Source organism: Triticum urartu, chromosome 7 (genome assembly GCF_003073215.2).
Source record: "Triticum urartu cultivar G1812 chromosome 7, Tu2.1, whole genome shotgun sequence".
Lineage (NCBI taxonomy): Eukaryota > Viridiplantae > Streptophyta > Magnoliopsida > Poales > Poaceae > Triticum > Triticum urartu.
The window spans coordinates 703,138,732-703,156,085 of record NC_053028.1 but is presented as its reverse complement, the minus strand read 5'-3'; the positions used below and the strand labels follow the sequence as shown (position 1 = coordinate 703,156,085).

Here is a 17,354-nt window from a genome sequence, read left to right as displayed (position 1 = left end):
TAGATTGATCTTGGTGACGCGTAGAAAATTTTGAATTTCTGCTACGTTCCCCAACACGTACTGCATGAAAATTCCCACCCGTGTACACACCAACGTCGTAGAATAGGAAAGGAGAGGAGATTGCAGCTGATTTTGATTACTCACTGATGGGGAAGTTGCATGGAAAACAAAAAAAAATCCTATGGAACACCCAAGATCTAATGTATGAAGATGCTAACAACGAGAGTGGAGTATGTCTATATACCCTTATAGACCGAAAGCGTTAACGATCTAGAGATCGTGGTTGGCGTAGTCGTACTCCTTCATGATCCAATCCGATCCGAGTACCGCACGAACGGCACCTCCGAGATGTGCACACGTACGGCTTGGTGACGTCTCCTCCTTTTTGATTTAGCAAGCGAGGGATAAGAGGTAGATGGGATCTGAACCAACATGATGGCGTGGTTGTGGTGGTGGCAGCGAAATTCCGTCAGGGCTTCGCTAAGCTCGTACTGGAGAGGAGGTGGAGGGAGATGGGAGAGGCAGGCTAGCAATGGATGGGTCGCCGTCCCCATGCACCTCCCCTCTCTTTATATAGGCTAGGGGGCAGGGAGGGGCTGCCAAAACCCTCCTAGGGCCAGCCACAAGGGAGAAATCCTTTTAAATTTAGAGATAAGATATTATCTCTAGATTTAACCCTTTAAATTTAGATGTAAGACCTTATCTCTAGATTTAAATGACATGGGCCTTGGGAGCTGGTGCGACCAACCCATGTGGGTTGTTGGCCCACTCCTCGGTCCATGTGGGCCCTTCCCAGGTCATTGGGCCCCACGGTGGAACCCCTGAACCTTCTCGGTACTCTATAAAAAATTCCCTAACTTTTTCAAAACCCTGAAAAACACTTTCCATATATAAATCTTTACCTCTGAACCATTCCGGAGCTCCTCGTGATGTCTCGGATCCCATCTGAGACTCCAAACAATATTCAGTCTCGTCAGTATGAATATCCCAATACTACCCTAGCGTTACCGAGAACCTTAAGTGTGTGATCCTACGGGTTCGAGAACATGCCGACATGACCGAGACACCTCTCGGATCAATAATCAATAGCGGAACCTGGATGCCCATATGAACTCCCACACATTCATCGTAGATTTTTATCGGTCTGAACCACGATGTCGAGGATTCAGTTAATCCCATATACAATTCCCTTTGTCCGGCGATATGTTCATTCTTTATTAGGAGAGTTTACTATTGGCCCACAACCGGATAGGCAAGAAATGATTTTCGGCAAGTGTTTTGATGTGTGGATTTGGTTCATACCTCTTTTAGTTTGATGTATGGATTTGCACAACAAGAAACTCTTTCAGTTTGTTCATTATAGATGCAAATATTATTTTGAGCTTGGTAAACAACCGAGCATATCAATAGTTCATGAGTATTTGTCTGATTGCAATCTGCTCAACTGTGCCACAACATCTCATTCATACTTGATGCGAAACATCCCTCAGCAACATGCGGGGTATCTAGTTTTTCTCAATTGTTTCCATTAATTTCTTACGAAAAAAGTATGAAATAAACACAGCACAACATAATGCAATACAGTTAACTTAGTCTTAGTCGGCAACTGATCAATCTTAATCAGCCCATGCAATCAACCTACAATAATACTCTCCTACTATTCCAAAGAGGAAGAGGACGAGCAGCCAAAACAGTAGTGCTGTCATGTGATTCCAAGACCTGAACAGAGCCATCTACATGTTCTTCTCTGCATTAGTCCCTTCCCTCCACACGTGAAGCTACGCGCCAACATCCTCTGTTTAGAGCGGGACCATGGAGGTTTTGTCCTAACCGGAACTCGTCGTCGGCCGTGCACACATGCATGCATGTCGTACGTTGCGATGTACACGTCTCTGTACAGTGTACATGCAGCATCGACCGATATTCCGGCGGCTGGCCGGTGCAGATCTGCATGCGCGGCGTCGCCGTTGACGTGCGGGCTGGCTCCAATGGACCATCGATCGGTCCGTGGTGGATGCATCATGCATGCCGGGAAGCGTGTCATCGGAGCTGCTCGGCGTCGTCGCCCTCGTCCGTGGAGGAACAGGAGGCGCCGCCGCAGGTGCTTGCGGCGACGTCGGTGACGCGCAGGCCGGTGTCGTATACCGCGCCGGGCTGCCAATTCGCGGGGAGCACCGCCTCGTCGGCGCGCAGCCACTTGCCGCCGGAGCCCGCGGTGACCACAAGCCGGAGCTGCAGCAGACCGGCCGGCACGCGCGACGTGCGCCACATCGACGGGGACGCCTCGCGCCGGGTCATGTACTGCCAGGATGTCTGCAACGGTGCTGCGTCGTTGTTGGTGCCGCTGGAACCGGTGACCGCCTGCGCAACCTCGACGGCGGCGATGTCGGTCTGGCCGCCCTGGTAGAGGAAGCGGAGGGCGAGGTAACCCCGGTCCCTGCTGCTCGTCTCCTCCACTTTAACCGCCAAGTTCTTGCTCTTGTACACGCAGGGAATCCTCCTGAAGTCCACGTCGACGTCTGCGTCCGCGAGCTCGGCGTTACGGTCTGGCGTCGCCAAGGCGGCGAAGGCGTCCTTGGTGAGCAGAAACCGCCCACCGGCACCACCACCGGTCATGTTCGTCTCTGCCACGTCGGCGACGACGATGACCTTGACGCCGCCCGCCGCGCACGCGCTCCGTCCCCTGCACATCAGCTGGTAGCAGGCGCCGCAGGCCCGGCCACCGCGGAAGAAACTGGCGCTGACGGCCGCAATGTGGAACCCCCCGTCGACGGCCATCTCCGCCGCCTGGCCACCATACCCGCAGGCGGCACCGGTCAGTGCGCCGGCGCCGGGAGGGAGGATGGACGCGGTGGACCTGCGCGGGCACCAGCCGCAGCGGTACGTCGCCGATGACGAGGACGAGGAGGCGTGAGCCCGCGCTCCCGGCGCCGAGGCCAGCAGCAGGGTCAGGACGGCAACCTCCGCGGGGAAGAGGATCAGAAGCAGCTGCGGCAAGGCGGCCATTATCGCCGACGCCGTTGGTTGTGGTAGATGGAAGGGATGTGACAGCCTAGTTAGTCCCGTCCAGCGGATCGTTGGATAAGGAGGTTGAGACTCGTTGGAGAGGCCGGGGGATGGGGTGCCTGCGTGGTGGTTTAAATCAAGCGGCATGGCCCGGGGACGTGGGGAGCACGATCGATCCAGAGGTCGTAAACTCGATCGCTAGTTGGCTAGTGCGCGCGCGAGACTTTGCACACGAGATTCGAGGGTAAATGGGCGTCGACGTCGACCGACCTTGTCCGATCAGGACATTTGTACGCGTACGACGACACACGGGTCGACGGACGTCGCTGTCCGAAAGCGAGCTCCATGCATGCATGCCCACCGTGAACTTTGTCCTGCGCAACGAGCGCATGCATGCTGCCAGCCTACGCATAACAGGCCGTGTTGATTCCGTCCGTGATCTTGCAGTGACTGCGTGCATTGCACTCTCGGCCGTGACGACAATAATTTCCATGCGACAGCTACTCGTGCACTTACATTTACTAGTAGAATCCCGTGTGTTGCTATGGGCTATAATGCATGTAAATAAATAAAATAAATGATTAGGGTCATCTTTAAGATCGAAATTCATTTCTTCATTATATGTGCAGTCATGTTTGGACATCATTCGGGCGGCCCGCGGGCTCCTAAAATCCAACCGTCTGGACAGTCCAGACTCCTCAAAATCATGCCCATATATATGTGTGTGTGTGTGTTGGGGGGGGGGGGGGGGGGGGGGGGGGGGTTGATGTGGTTGTTTGTACTATCCACCGTGTTATCTTCAACCCACGGTCCCAACAAAAAAACCTCACCCCACAACACACCCTTCCACGACGCACCCTTCCTTTTTTGTCGGACCTTTCACTTTCTGCCCAGTTTCCGCCGTAGCGGGACATTTCTCATTGGATTCCTCTCCTTTATAACCGGATGACGCCTACCTCACCTTCGCCATGGCGCCCTCTCTTCTTCACACCGTACTCTCCCACGAACTGCCAAGGATGAGTCCCCCGCCAACCACCCTGCTCTCCGCCCTGATCCCCCCTCGTGTTCGTGCCCATCCACTACCGCCATCAAGGGGGGCGAGGTGTGCGCCACCCATAACGCCCCCAGCCAAGAAGGTAGATCTGATCTCTCTTGAGCCATTTCATAGTGTCTGTTATTGAGTCTTGAAGCAACCAACCAATACATTTACCGTTATGTCATAACCAGAAAAATGTACGACTTGATGAAAAATGCATGAACCACCCGCTCATGCAATTTGCTGCAAATCAATCTCTAATGAAACACAATTTGCCATATTTTCTAAAGCGGGGAAATAATTTCACGCATGCAACAGACCAATCCCAACACCCGTCCCGCTTACTCTCAGCCATCACCCTTATAAAAAAACCACTAACTCTTGTTCTAAATGAGCCAGTGATTGATGCCACCGTGGCAACCCAGCAACAAGGGACAAGGGCGGCAACCGCCTTCCTATCTTAATGCTAGTCACCCCAGGCTCTATGATCCCTTACCATCAAAATCCTTCATTGCACAATCTCGAAGAAAGTAGCTTATTGGAAACACAGAGGAAAAGTTAGAGCTTCCATCCAAAGGAATGAGAGCACAAAATATTTCCATGGCTCTGCCTCTCAAAGGTTTAGGAAAAACTCAAACCCTCGTGCAAAATGGAGTCTAGTTCTCTAACCACACCAAAAAAATAACCCAACACACTGACTTTTACAAGGATACACTATTAAGAGTCATACTACATCTATAGGGTTTCATCTGGAGGGGCTTTATAGCCTGGGGTAAAATTCACAGGCCGCGCGCACTAATGAAATCAAGAAGTGCGTACTACGACTCTAACAGGCGACCTCCTGCTACGAGCTACAATGCACCAACCACTCTGCCAGCAAACCTCACGTGACTACATTCATCGTTCCATTCTTTTCATCTTTCCTCTTTTCTTCTTTTTTGGACCCTCATAAGTGCCACATATATGGCACAAAGCAATTTCGCCCTGATGTTTTTTTATGACAACTTTAGTTGTGAAACATGGCAACTTTCTGTTTAGATGGCAAGTTTCAGTTTTATTGGGGTTTCATTTTTTCGGATAGCAATTTTAGTTGAAAAACTCTCGAGGAATAAGGTAGGCGGAATTTGCTTCAGCAGATGACTAAGGCGAAGTCTATCGAGAGAATTCAGCTGCCGTGTATTACCTTCTGATGATTATAGTCGGCAAACGAGCAAAGGATATACAACAAATATATACATGCAGAAATGTGGGCTCTTGGAGCCTTGTGCTAGTCAAACAACAAAAGAGTTCATATCTTAAAAAATACCAAAGAGCTTCAACACATATACAAATGGAAGAAGCCACAGAAGCATCACTTTTTACATGTATGCAACACAGCCTAGCTAGTCAAACAAAGATACTGTAGCTTACTCAACAGATAATTCCTTCAAGACAGGAAGAGGATAGAAGCTTAACTGCAGTTGTTTACGAGAAATATAATATGCTCTTAGATATGAAACTTTAGAATATTTAGAAGGCCTCTAGTTTATTAATTATCACTACATCACAACCATTGCAAATGGTGGCATGCCATTTGAAGTTCTCTAAAAATTAGCATTATTACTTGGCAAGATTACAAAGCTTTGTGTGAAAATTTCAGGACATCATTGAATGAGAGAGGGCATGTCTTACAAATTAGTAACTTCAGTGTTGAAATTGTGAGTTATCAGGCAAGTACCTGAAGCAGGATATCTACAATGGAAAACATCATGACATATTTAAACCTCTCGACCTCCCGTTTTCATGTCTGCATAGGCACTAAGGACCAAGTCATACTTCTTTCAATTGAAGGGACAACTTCAAAACATTTCTTCTCTGCCTTGGTGAACATCGTGACATCTTTAAACCAAAGAAAATGCATGATAATGTGGAGAACTGAACATGGACAGTTGGAAAAAAGAACCTCACTAATTCAGATTGACTACAATCAGTCCAAAAGTCAGATTTCTGACCAAGGAAAATCTGGAGAAGTGTGACTACCGTATTAGGGAATTAACCACATACAACACTATACATCAATGAATAAGGGTCATCACGGCATGTAATAACAAAAATCTAATGGCATGGCCTCCCTTATAAATCACACCAAGATGAAAAATAGTTACAAGCAGGGTCTAATAGTTTGCTGGAGAGAGGAAAGGTAGCAGTTCCATTTATCCTTAGAAGACAATCAGCTAGAATTGACAGATTCATACATGGCCATCCGTTATTGCAGCTACCAATATGGGGGCTCGGTGTTGGCTCCAGCTTCATCCAGGGTGGCCAAGGTTTCACAATATTAGTGTTATCCCGCCAAATGGCTTTTGCTCACCATTCCGTAGGATTGCACATAAAAGTCAGCTGTTGATACAAATAAACTATCTATTTTGGTGGAACTGGTTCTACTTTTTTATAGCAGCCAAACCAATCCAGAAGACCGGCAACCACCTAGGAAGGAAAGTTCTTGTGCACATCTCTTCCTCCTAGTGTAACCCAATTGACAGATTGCATTACCTGGAGCGCACATAGTTGTGGTTCTGGCCAGAGAGTTGCTTCGACATGCCGCTGAACACCTGATTGACGCCCCAACGGTGCACTTGTACGTGCGCTACACAAACAGAGAAGCACACCTGCAGCTGGAGGGTGAAGGAGCCACGAGAGGAGCCCAACCGAGGTCATAGAAGCCGCAGGGCAGTGGCACTAAACAGTGGTCAAGGATGACGACCGCGTAGACATCGGCGGAGCCGGCGAGGTCTCTTGCCAAAGCGGAAGATGAATTCTTTAACACTTCTCTTTACCTTTCAGAGTCATCAACAATGACAGTAATGTTGAAAGAATTAGCATAAATAATATAGTGATACTAAAAACTTGATGGCATGATTAGGTAAATAAATCATTGCTGCTCATTCTCACTTTACTGACTCATAATGATCAAGCCTATAAACCATGATCTGACCATGGACAACAAAGACAAAATGGCCAAATAAACTATAAATAGAACTGTAGCAGCTTGATTGCGTACCAACAAAATTTACATGGCAGTGTGATGGTAATGTGCACTCAACCCTGTGTTACAGGCCACATGCAATTGAACAAGGATTCAAATCAGCACCTGACAATTTGTTGAACACTTACCGATGAGTCGGCAATAATGTGACCGATGCAGGACGAGCTTGGACACATTGAGGATGACCACAAAACGGCCGCCGGCCCCCTCGATCATCTTCTCGTAGAAAAGAAAGCTGTTGCTGCCCTCTCAGGCCGCTGATGTGCTGCACGCGATGCTCGGACTCCACAGCAGGTCTTCCTTGCTGAATCCTGCATCAGTTCACATTTGCCTAGCACGTCAGTAAATCCTTCCAAAGGAAAGGAGCTACAGAATCCGTCAGTTAAACTTCTTGGTATCTGTCTGAAGTAATCAATCACCTGAGGGTAGAGCCTCTCTCGAACCGGTAGTAGTAGGAGTCTTTGTTGCTGGACACTATTCTATAGCATTCTTCATCTTCTCAGTAAAAGCCTTCAGGCCATCGATCTAGTTGTAGCCGACGCCGTCACTGAACTGCATTCCTTCTGCCTGTACAAGATACACTATGGAGGGGAACATTGCAGTTGCAGAAAGCATTAGTTCAGAATGCGGCCCATGTGCAGGCGACCGATGGCTCCTGCTCGATGGTGTCGACCACCGCTCCTTGGCCACGAAGATACGCTATGGCGTCGACCATTCCTCTTGCACCGCGTCAGACCGCTCCGGCTGGGCTCCACTTCATGTTCAACATCGTCCTCTAGCAGTGCGCCCACACAAAAAGGCCACGAAGGATGCGACGACGATGGGCTTGAGCAGGAGGACGGAGACAACGCGAGGAGGAAGAGGCCGTCGCGGCCTCGCCGGGGAGGCACCGCGTCGGCCTGAGGTGGTGAGCCAGAATGCGTGGCTCGCGAGGGAGGGTCGTCCATGACCTACGCGTGTTCGCCATCGGCGACCCATGCGACGGCAATCTCAAATTTCACGGATCACACGATGGTGAACCTTGATCAACACGGATCCGGCTACTGCTACCTCGAACTGGCACAACGCTGCCCTCCAGTCTCGGACCACCACGACTCATCCTTCTCCTCCGCCCAGCCCGGTGGCGCCACTGCCCCAGCCGCTCCACCCACTAAGCGACACAGCCGACCCGCTCCCATCCTCACTGCCCGGAACACAAGTCGTGGCGGGGCATCGAGGGTAAGAAACTCTAGAGGCGGCCGGACGTGGAGGTGGGGGTTTGGAGTGCTGTTGCATGAGGGGGTAGGGAGGTGGAGCTGCTCCTGTGGTCGCGCCCGAAGAATAGGTCGGGCCGATGGAGCGGTAGGGGCGGCGGCGGAGCGGGAGATGGGGCGGAGCGGGAGATGGGGGCGGCGACGGAGAGAGGGAAAGAGAGAGGTCGCATCTGGATCGAGAGGAGGGGCGTCGTACTGGTTTTTCTTCGTGGGAGGGGTGGTGCGAAAAAAATCTAGAAAAAAACCTATGAAAAAAAACCGGACGAAAATGGTGGGACGAAAATTAACCGACGGAGACTACCAACTGCTCTATTAGAAATAGAAATAGGGCAATACATGGAATTAACGACCAAGCATGCACAAATTTGGCACATATTTTCCGTGCAATTGATATCGGGAATGCTAAAAATCCGACGCCAGATTTTTAGACATGGCAAATGGAACGGTCTTCATCGTAATTTATGTTGTCATGAATAGTTGGTGGGCTCGCTAATTTTCTGGCAAGAAGAAAAAAAGAACCGAGGGAACTTGCCATGATATGCTTGCCAACTAAACTTTTTTTTTGAGCAAAAGAGGGTTTCCCCTCTGATTTCCATTAAAGAAACCAGCAAGTATCCGACAGGTTCCACTTCATAAACTGACCCTATTACAACACAGGAAAAGTTCAGGGCAAAGACAGGCAAAGAAATATAACCAAGGAAGGCCACTGCCTAACAGCAGTCCCTCAAAACTACTACTAAGCGATCTAGCTTCTGAAACAGCCCACGCCATGCTTCAAACATCTTGGTCGAATCTTTCACCAAAAGAAGCCACTTCCATCACTGCTGAATTCGGAGAACGCCAAAACGCCACCCTTGCGCCGCCTTGTAGACATCACTTGCTACTTGTTCGATGAGTTTTGCTCCCAGCATCAGCATTTTTTCCTCTGGGTCCTTTCTCTGCAAAATAGCCCAATCAGAAATCCAACCACATATCATTTTCACAATCCCCATGGGATCAGTAATCTTTTTTCTATCAAAGATAATGTCATTTCTACACCTCCAAATCGCCCACAAAAGGGCTGAGGTGCCAACCAAGATCAACTTTTTGTTATCTGTCTGAATTTTTTTAACCAGTTCCCAAAACGATCATTGATATCTCTAGGATAATGGTTTAGATCAAAGGCACATCCGACCAGCGCCCATATGATTCTAGCTACAGAACATGAAAAAAATAGATGATCAATTGTTTTATCTTTACCACACAACACACAATGTTTATCCCCCTTCCACCCTCTTCTTAAAAGGTTATCCCTAGTAAGGACACTTTTCTTAGCAAGAAGCCATAGAAAGACTTTAATTTTCGCAGGCACTCTGGTTTTCCATAGAAATTTTCTGGAGAATCCCACATTATCTTTTATCAGGTGCATATATAACTATTTGACAGAAAATTTCCTGTCTGTGGTAAGCATCCACATTGGTCTATCACTCCCCCCATATATCAAGATTTCCTCACACCTCTTTTTCATACTAGTCCAAAGCTGTTCAGTGTCTCCAAATAAAGATCTTCTGAAAGAGAAGCCACCCCACCATTTATTAATAGCATCCTTAACCGAAATTCCATGGTCATTGTTAATGAAGAATAGAGAGGGATAGGCTTCTTTCAGTGGTTTATCACCCACCCACCAGTCTTCCCAAAACCTGGTATTTTTCCCATCCCCCAGTTTTTTCTTAACATGGGGATAGAAGTATTTTTTAACTTTCAAAATGTTACACCAAAATTGGGAGTCTCCATTTTTATGTTCAATCCCAGAAAGACATTTGTTTCCTACATATTTCTTTTTAATAATACCCCGACAGAACCCCTCATCATTCTCTAATTTCCACAGCCATTTAGCTAATAAAGCAATGTTAAACATCTCCAGATTTGTAATCCCCAGTCCCCCTTGCTATTTTGAAGACAACAGGTTCTCCAGTTTACCAGGTGGTATTTCCTTTTATCTTTCTCAGCTTGCCATACCATCCTGACTCTGTAAAAGTCCACTTTCTTTCTGACCCCAGCAGGGAGAAGATAGAAAGACATCATATAAATAGGGATATTAGACAAACAAGACTGTACCAAAGTAACTCGACCTGCTATGTTAAGCAATCTACCTTGCCAACAGGCACATCTCTTTTCTCAAAAATTTCAGCCACATTTTTTCACATTTTGTTCCTAATTCTTTTATTGGATTTATCATGCCTAAAAATCTAACAGTAGCTGGATATTCGGGTCCATTATATTCCTACACCGTCAGCTGATTTTGTAGTGATTCCCTAAGCAAGAATATTCCAAGTGAGGATGAACCTAGAATGATTTCTTGGAGGCCTTAGAGCATCTACATGCGGTCACCCTCTCGAACGCCCGGGCGGTCCATCCGGTCATTGACTAGTCACGATTTTTTGAGTTGGATGGACGCCTCAAACGGGTCCCAAACGTCCGGGCTGACCGACACCCCTCATATCCAGTCCAAATATAAGGTGCCCGGGCGCGTCCGCCATGTCGGACCCGGCCAACGCTAGCCCACCCGACCCCACATATATTTGGTCACATCCGTTCGTCGGACCAAACCCTAGCCACTTTACACTCCTCTCCCCGCTACTCCCTCCGCCACCCGAGCTCACCTCCGGTGATTTTCGGCCGTCTTTGGCATGGCGGGCAGCGGATCTAACTCCGACCAGTCCGGATCCGTCGACTGGGGTGTCATCTCATGTGGGTTGGAGGAGGCAATGGTGATCTGCATTGCACTCCGCCGCTCCTGGGAGGACAGCGCCCGGCGACGGACGGATTTGTCCGTGCACGACTCCATTGTGTCGGCTCAACAAGCGCTCAGGTCCTTTAGGGCTGGATAACCACAGTCTCGCCAGCCGGAAAATCTCTCATTCCGTATCACCGGTCGGGCAGACTATGATTCCCATCGGGAACGGGCAGCACGCCGTGGGAAGGAGAGTATAAGGGCCGCCGAGGCCCATATCGCGGCGGAAATGGCGGCAGCGGAGGCTGCGCGGGCGACCGCGTAGGATCAAGTCATCCGCGTCCGCATTGTGAAGAAACGACAGTGGAGGAACACGCGCACCCTCGCCCAGGAGCAGAATCGGGCAGTCCGTGCCATGGCCGGACTGCCACCGAAGGAGGAGAAGGACATCGACGGCGAGGACAGCTCCGGCGACAAGCAGATCCGGCTTGATCCCTACTGCGTCTTCGACCGGTACTTCCACGAGAAGGACAACAAGAGCGCCGGAAAGGGCAAGGGCAACCGTGGATGATCTCCACCACAGTCAAACATGTCAAATTTTGGTAGTCCGAAGGCATGCTTAGTGTAGTGTGATGGAGTAGCCGGACGATGTGTGTGCATCGACGTAGTTGCATGAGTTTGTATGAATTTAAGATATGATAACTGAGGTGTTCAGATGTGGATTGCATTATTTGAGACGTGAACGGACAATGTCCGTAGACGCGTCAGAGCAAAGGACCAGATTTACAAAGTCCGGATGTAGATGTTTTTAAAGGTTTGAGTGTGTTGTGCAGGGGCGGATAAGGTTGGGCTTAGACAAATGGCCCGGGGCACGGCGAAGGCGGTGGCCCGGGTAGAGCAGCGCCGTGAGCCGTGTGCGGACCAACGGCAGGAAACCGTAGGTGGAAACCGGCCGTTCAAATCAAGAGCCATAGCCGTTGGATAAAATTCCTAGTGGCACCTGAGCTCTTCCAGATGGCGCGCCGAAAAAACAAGACGGTGCATGCGGCGCTCCGGGCAACAGCTGGGTGCGTGATGTGCAAGGGCGGGTGACGACGGGATTGCTACCTCAATTCGTCAACCTCTGGACGAAGGTGGCGGCAGCTAGCCAACTGTCGGCCGGCCGGGATGTCTTCACTTGGAAATTGACTGAATCAGGTGTGTTCTCCACAAGCTCGGCATACCACTTGCAGTTCTTGGGGTCTACGAGATCACCCATCATGGCGGCAGTGTGGAAGGCATGGGCGCCGGCAAAGATCAAGCTTTTCGCCTGGCTTCTCGCCATTAATAGGCTTCTCATCACGGACAGGTTGATGGCGAGGCAATGGCCAAACTGCTACTTTTGCCCTCTCTGTGTGCGTAGCCTGGAGACCAATGTGCATCTGTTCCAGGAGTGCCCATGGGCTCGACGTCTATGGGCGAGGGGGGCTGATCGTCTTCAGCTACAGTCATGCCACCCTGATAACTGGAGCATAAGGACTGACACAACCGAGTGGCTCTTGGGCTTGACGACCAACGCAACACAGGCCAAGAAGGCAATGTCCATCTCCCTGCTCCTAGCTTGGACGATCTGGGGCAAGAGAAATAGCAGGATTTTCAGAGGTCAAGAATGATCTGTCGAGATAACGCTGGACTCTGTTGGCGACGAGATCACAACCTGGACGTAGGCAGGCGGGAAGCACTTAATGCCGCGAGAGTAGGACCTAGGCGCCCCCCTTTCTTTTTCCTTCTTTTTCTTTCTTTCCTTCTTCAGCGAGTTCGATCGCTTTTGTACAGCTGGCGTCTCTTTCACCGTCTTATTATAATGAAATCGCAGTTCTCCTGCGTTTCCTAAAAAAAAAATCAACTGAAACGAAAGGCCATCATCAACGTACTTAAACATGTCATGCAATGAATTGCCGAGCGTGCAGCCGTGCACACAGTTAAAGCTTGGGCATGATTGCATGCACGCATGAATACATCGGTCTCGTTGTTGCGTGCATGTGAGTGGTGGTCACCTACCGCTACAATGCACCCACACGGGTTCCCTCAATCCTGAACAGCTCCAAATTAAGTGCCGGTGGTGGAACTGAACGAATGAGACGGGCAGCAGGGAATCTTCGAACTTGGACCCCGCCGGCCGGCATCGCCGACGGAGACGGGACAATGGGATTGAACCAGACCGGCCATGTCGACCTCGCCCCTCGCCGCGTCGTACGTGGAGTAGAGATCGGTTATTCCGCACAACATTTAAATAGGAAAAACTCCTATATGAGAATCAAAGATCTTTACAGCTTCCTTTTCGAACTGAATACACAAGTACAAATGTTGTGCGAAACTCTGAACATTTAAATACGTACTTATAACAGCTACTCCCCCTCGCGTCGCCTCCCCCGCAGGCGGCTTGGGAGGGCTCAGCCGCCGCCGCCGCCTAGTAACCCTCCAGCGCCCTTCTCCTCCTCCTCCGCTGCCGATGGTCGGCGCTGGGCAAAGCCCGTGCGTGCGAAGGCGGCGGCGGAGGGTCTCTCCTCCGTCTCCCGGATCCGCGGCGGCGCGGGCGTCCTGATCCGCGGGGCGCGGCCCTCTCGACGGTGTGGCGGATCCCGGAGGCGGCGGGCTGTGGTGCACGGGCACCTAGATCGGCGGCAGGATTGGTCGACGGTGGGCTTGGGCGAGATGGTGTCGGCCGCGCGGTGCCGGATCTCGTCGCTCGTGACGGATCTCGCCACTCCGGCCATCGCGGAGGAACCTGGACCTGGGGCGGCGGACCCGGTAGGCATAGCGACGGCGCCCTCGGTTGGCTACGTTCGCGCGGGGAGGGGGGGGGGGGTGGATGGACGGCGTCTTGACCGCGTGGGCGGTGAGATGCCAGTGGATCTCCTCCGCGCCGCAGGCTCTCTCATGCTGCACTTGGTGGCTTACGATCGTGGTCGTCGGCCTCGGTGCGTTCGCGGGGGCTGGTAGAGGTGACATCGGACCGGAGGAAATTCTGGATGACTTGTTCATCCCGACGGTGGCGATGACCAGGGTCGTAGTTCTCCTCCTTGCAGTCGTCTTCGAGGTCCCTGCCCTCCACCCCGACCCCATGCCCGGGTGAAAACCCAAAATCTTCTTAGATTGGGCGACAGCGGCACTACACGTGTCGTACCCTTCTTGTAGGCGCCGCCTGGGGCGTTTGGGTGCTCGGTTAGACGAACTACAGGCGGAGGGGATGGGACCAGTGTTAACAGGTGGTGTTCGAGATGGAGGAGCAACGTGGCATCTGGCACGTCGATAATGGCGGTTCTCAGCGGCATGGAGCAGCGGGGTCTCGCCAGTGGGCGTGTGATGATGGACGAGCACAGGATAGCGGGGTTGTCTGGCGTCGTGGTGGCGTCGACGGCAGATAGACCGGGCAAGGTAGATGCAGCAGTACAACACTGAAGATGCATTGGTCGCAGGTGGCTGCGGTGGCCTCATACCCGGCGGGCGTCCTGGTTGGGACCTCAGGTCTTAGATGTTAGGTTTGGCTGTGAGGTCTGTTTGGTATTAAGCCCAAACTATCAGCATCTCTTCATCAATTGGATAGAAGTAGCGACAGATGTTGTCTAGACGGTGGTTTCTAGTTTTACTATTGTATAACTTCACAAGGTCTTGTGTGAATGATTAATAAAGTGGCTGCATATACATGATCCAACCAAGGCTAGGGTCCTCGTCCTTTTCAAAAAATAAATAAAATAATAACAACTACTATGAGTATGACAGATCTTCACAACCGAACTTTGAAATACTTATTATTACATTTGCTATGAGAATCAGCGATCTTGAATTCTTAGCTAACTTCCACCGCAAAACAAATTAAAAATCAACTAATTAAGTTTTTTTATGAAACTAGTTAAGTAATCAGAGCCGGAAATAGATCAACAGCATCGATCGATGGACGTGCGTGCGTGCCATGAGTAAGCTTACATATACTACTCGAGCATGAGACCCATGTGCTAACAAAAAACCTCCTAGCTAGCTAGTTAACGCAGGGCTAGCACAACAATAATGCGCACAAGGCAGCTCGACTGCTGGAGATCAACAACAGAGACAGACCGATCTCCATGATTTCGCCTACTTATCCTCAAGGCCGTCTTCTTTTTTTTGCGGGCTTCGACGGCATGTATGCCAATAAACATATTCGACTTCTCCAGGATAGATGCCAGTATATTTATTCATCATTGTCTGAGGATTATAGTATCAATCCCGAGAGATCGGCCAATATACTTAAATTAGCAAGCTGGCCGTTGTCATAAACTGCAAGTGTACTTCCCGCAAAAAAAAAAAAAAAAACTACAAGTGTACGCCCGTAGTTGCGGACTGGTATGTTATTACGTGAATAAATGTTTAGGATTTTGCTATAAATCAATGTTAAATTTTTTTAGCATGGCAAATCAGACGTCTGAGGGCATCTCCAGCCGTTGGCCCCCCAGGGGGCGTCTAAAAGCGCCGCCTGGGGGTGAGCCGGCGCAAAAAATGGCCCTGGGGGCGAGTCGGTCCCCTGCCGTCGGCTCCCAGGGCCGCCCCCAGGCGCGTATTTAAAAAAAAGGACCGTTCGGCGAAGTTATGATAAAAACTAGTTAAATTTTGGCCAAACATGGCAAATTTTGGTGAAATTCGTGCATTTTCATTACATTAACCTAATCTAAAAAAGAAAAGGGCTGAAGTCGTCGCCGCCGTCGCCGCCATCGTCGTCGTCGGCCTTCTTCTCCTTGACGCGGGCGCCCCTGCTGGACCCCTGCCCGGCGTCACCATGGCGTACTGGCGGCGGCGCGTCGTCGTCGTCGCTGTCGCATAAGACGACGGCCCCGTCTTCAACGCGGCCGCGTCGGCGCTCCTCGAAGCGGCGCAGGGCGGCGCGCTGGCGTTCCTTCTCCTTCTCCCGGCGCGCCTTCTCCATCACAATGGAGTCCTGGCGCGCCCATTCTAGGACCGCGTCGTCGTCGTCGAACTCCGCCTCCACCGGCGCCAGCCCTGGCTCCGTCTTCACCGGCGCCAGCCCCGGCTCCATCTTCGGCTTGACGAAGTGCGGACGAGCCGACGAGGAGGGGGCGCGCCGGCCGCCCTCGTTGATGACGATGCCGACGCTGCGAGTGCGCCGACCGATTGGCGTCTCCGCCGCGGGCTCGGCCTTGACGCCGAGAAGTGCCGGAGAACCGGAGGAGTGGGAAGATGAGCGAGAGGAGGAAGACGAGGAGGAGGCAAACCTCCTTGGCGCCCATGCGTGTCGGTGTTGCGACGGGGCGGCCCCCGTCGCAGGATAGGTCAACGGCGGGTTGTTGCCGCCGTCGAGGTGCGTCAGCACGCCCTCCAGCGTGTGGCCCGGGACGCCCCACCACAGGTGGCGCCCCACGCTGTTCTTCATGCCGCCGACCACCGGCGTGTCGTTGGTGGAGGCCAGGCGCTGCTGCTGGCGGCGCTGAGAGTACGCCGCCCAAGCCACGTGATTGTCGACGGCATACTGGGGGAGGGAGCGCTCGTCGTCGGTCAGGGAGGCGCGCGCGACCTCGACCTCCTCGGCGAAGTACGTGGGCTTCTCCACGGCGTCGGGTAACGGGGGAACGGGCACTCCCCCGTCGCTGAGCCGCCACCCCGTCGGCCCGGCGCGCATGTCTGGCGGCGCCGGGATGTTCGCCTGGAACAGGAGCCAGGACTTCTGTTCGCGGAGCGAACGCCGGCCGAAGCCGTTCGCCGCCGCCTCGTCTCCGGGGAAGCGCTCTGCCATGGCGATGGGCTTGGCGGTGGTAGAGAGGGAGAGAGAGGGGCTGCCGGTGGCGCTCGAGAGAGGAAGACGGAGACGGAGAGAGAGGGGCTGGGCGACGGCGAGGGGCGAGTCTGGTGTGGGCACCAGCGAGAACCGCCGGCTTTTATAGCCGCTCCGGGCCGTGTGTACGCGCGCGAGGAAGGGGAGGCGTCGGCGCGCCGTCCCGAGACGCGCCGCCCGTGAGGAATCAATGGCAAGGCTGACCGGCGGCAGCCTTGCCATTGATTCCCCGTGGGAACCGAGGCAGTTGGGGGGAAGACGAGCCGCCGTGTCCCTGACGCGGCTGGCCCGCGGCTTTTTCGCGCCAAAACAGTTCGCCCCGGCGCCCCCCAGCGCGCCGGGTTCGGCCTGGGTCCGCCGGCGCTGTTTTCGGCCCAGGCCGGCGAAAATCGGGCTCCTGAGGGCGCGACTGGGCCGTTTTTTCGGCGCCGGCGCAAAACAAAATGCCTAGGGAGGCCTTCCTGGGACGCGGCTGGAGATGCCCTGAGATGGTAAATTACGTTGTGGCGAGGTTGCCT

General features: G+C 52.0%; 1 protein-coding gene and 1 long non-coding RNA gene across 2 annotated transcripts; both read right to left on the bottom strand.

Moving 5' to 3' along the window:
* Nucleotides 1-1,571: 1,571 nt before the first annotated feature.
* LOC125520315 (expansin-like A4) lies at nt 1,572-3,217 on the bottom strand. The gene has a single exon (XM_048685211.1). It carries the CDS (start codon nt 3,151-3,153, stop codon nt 2,041-2,043), a length of 1,113 nt encoding a protein of 370 aa, XP_048541168.1. The 5' UTR covers nt 3,154-3,217; the 3' UTR covers nt 1,572-2,040.
* Nucleotides 3,218-6,211: 2,994 nt separating this feature from the next.
* Nucleotides 6,212-8,517, bottom strand: LOC125521127. The gene is made up of 2 exons (XR_007289058.1): nt 7,487-8,517; nt 6,212-7,378 (listed from the first exon to the last, which is right to left on the bottom strand). It is a non-coding gene; the product is annotated as an uncharacterized LOC125521127 (long non-coding RNA).
* Between the last annotated feature and the right edge of the window lie 8,837 nt (nt 8,518-17,354).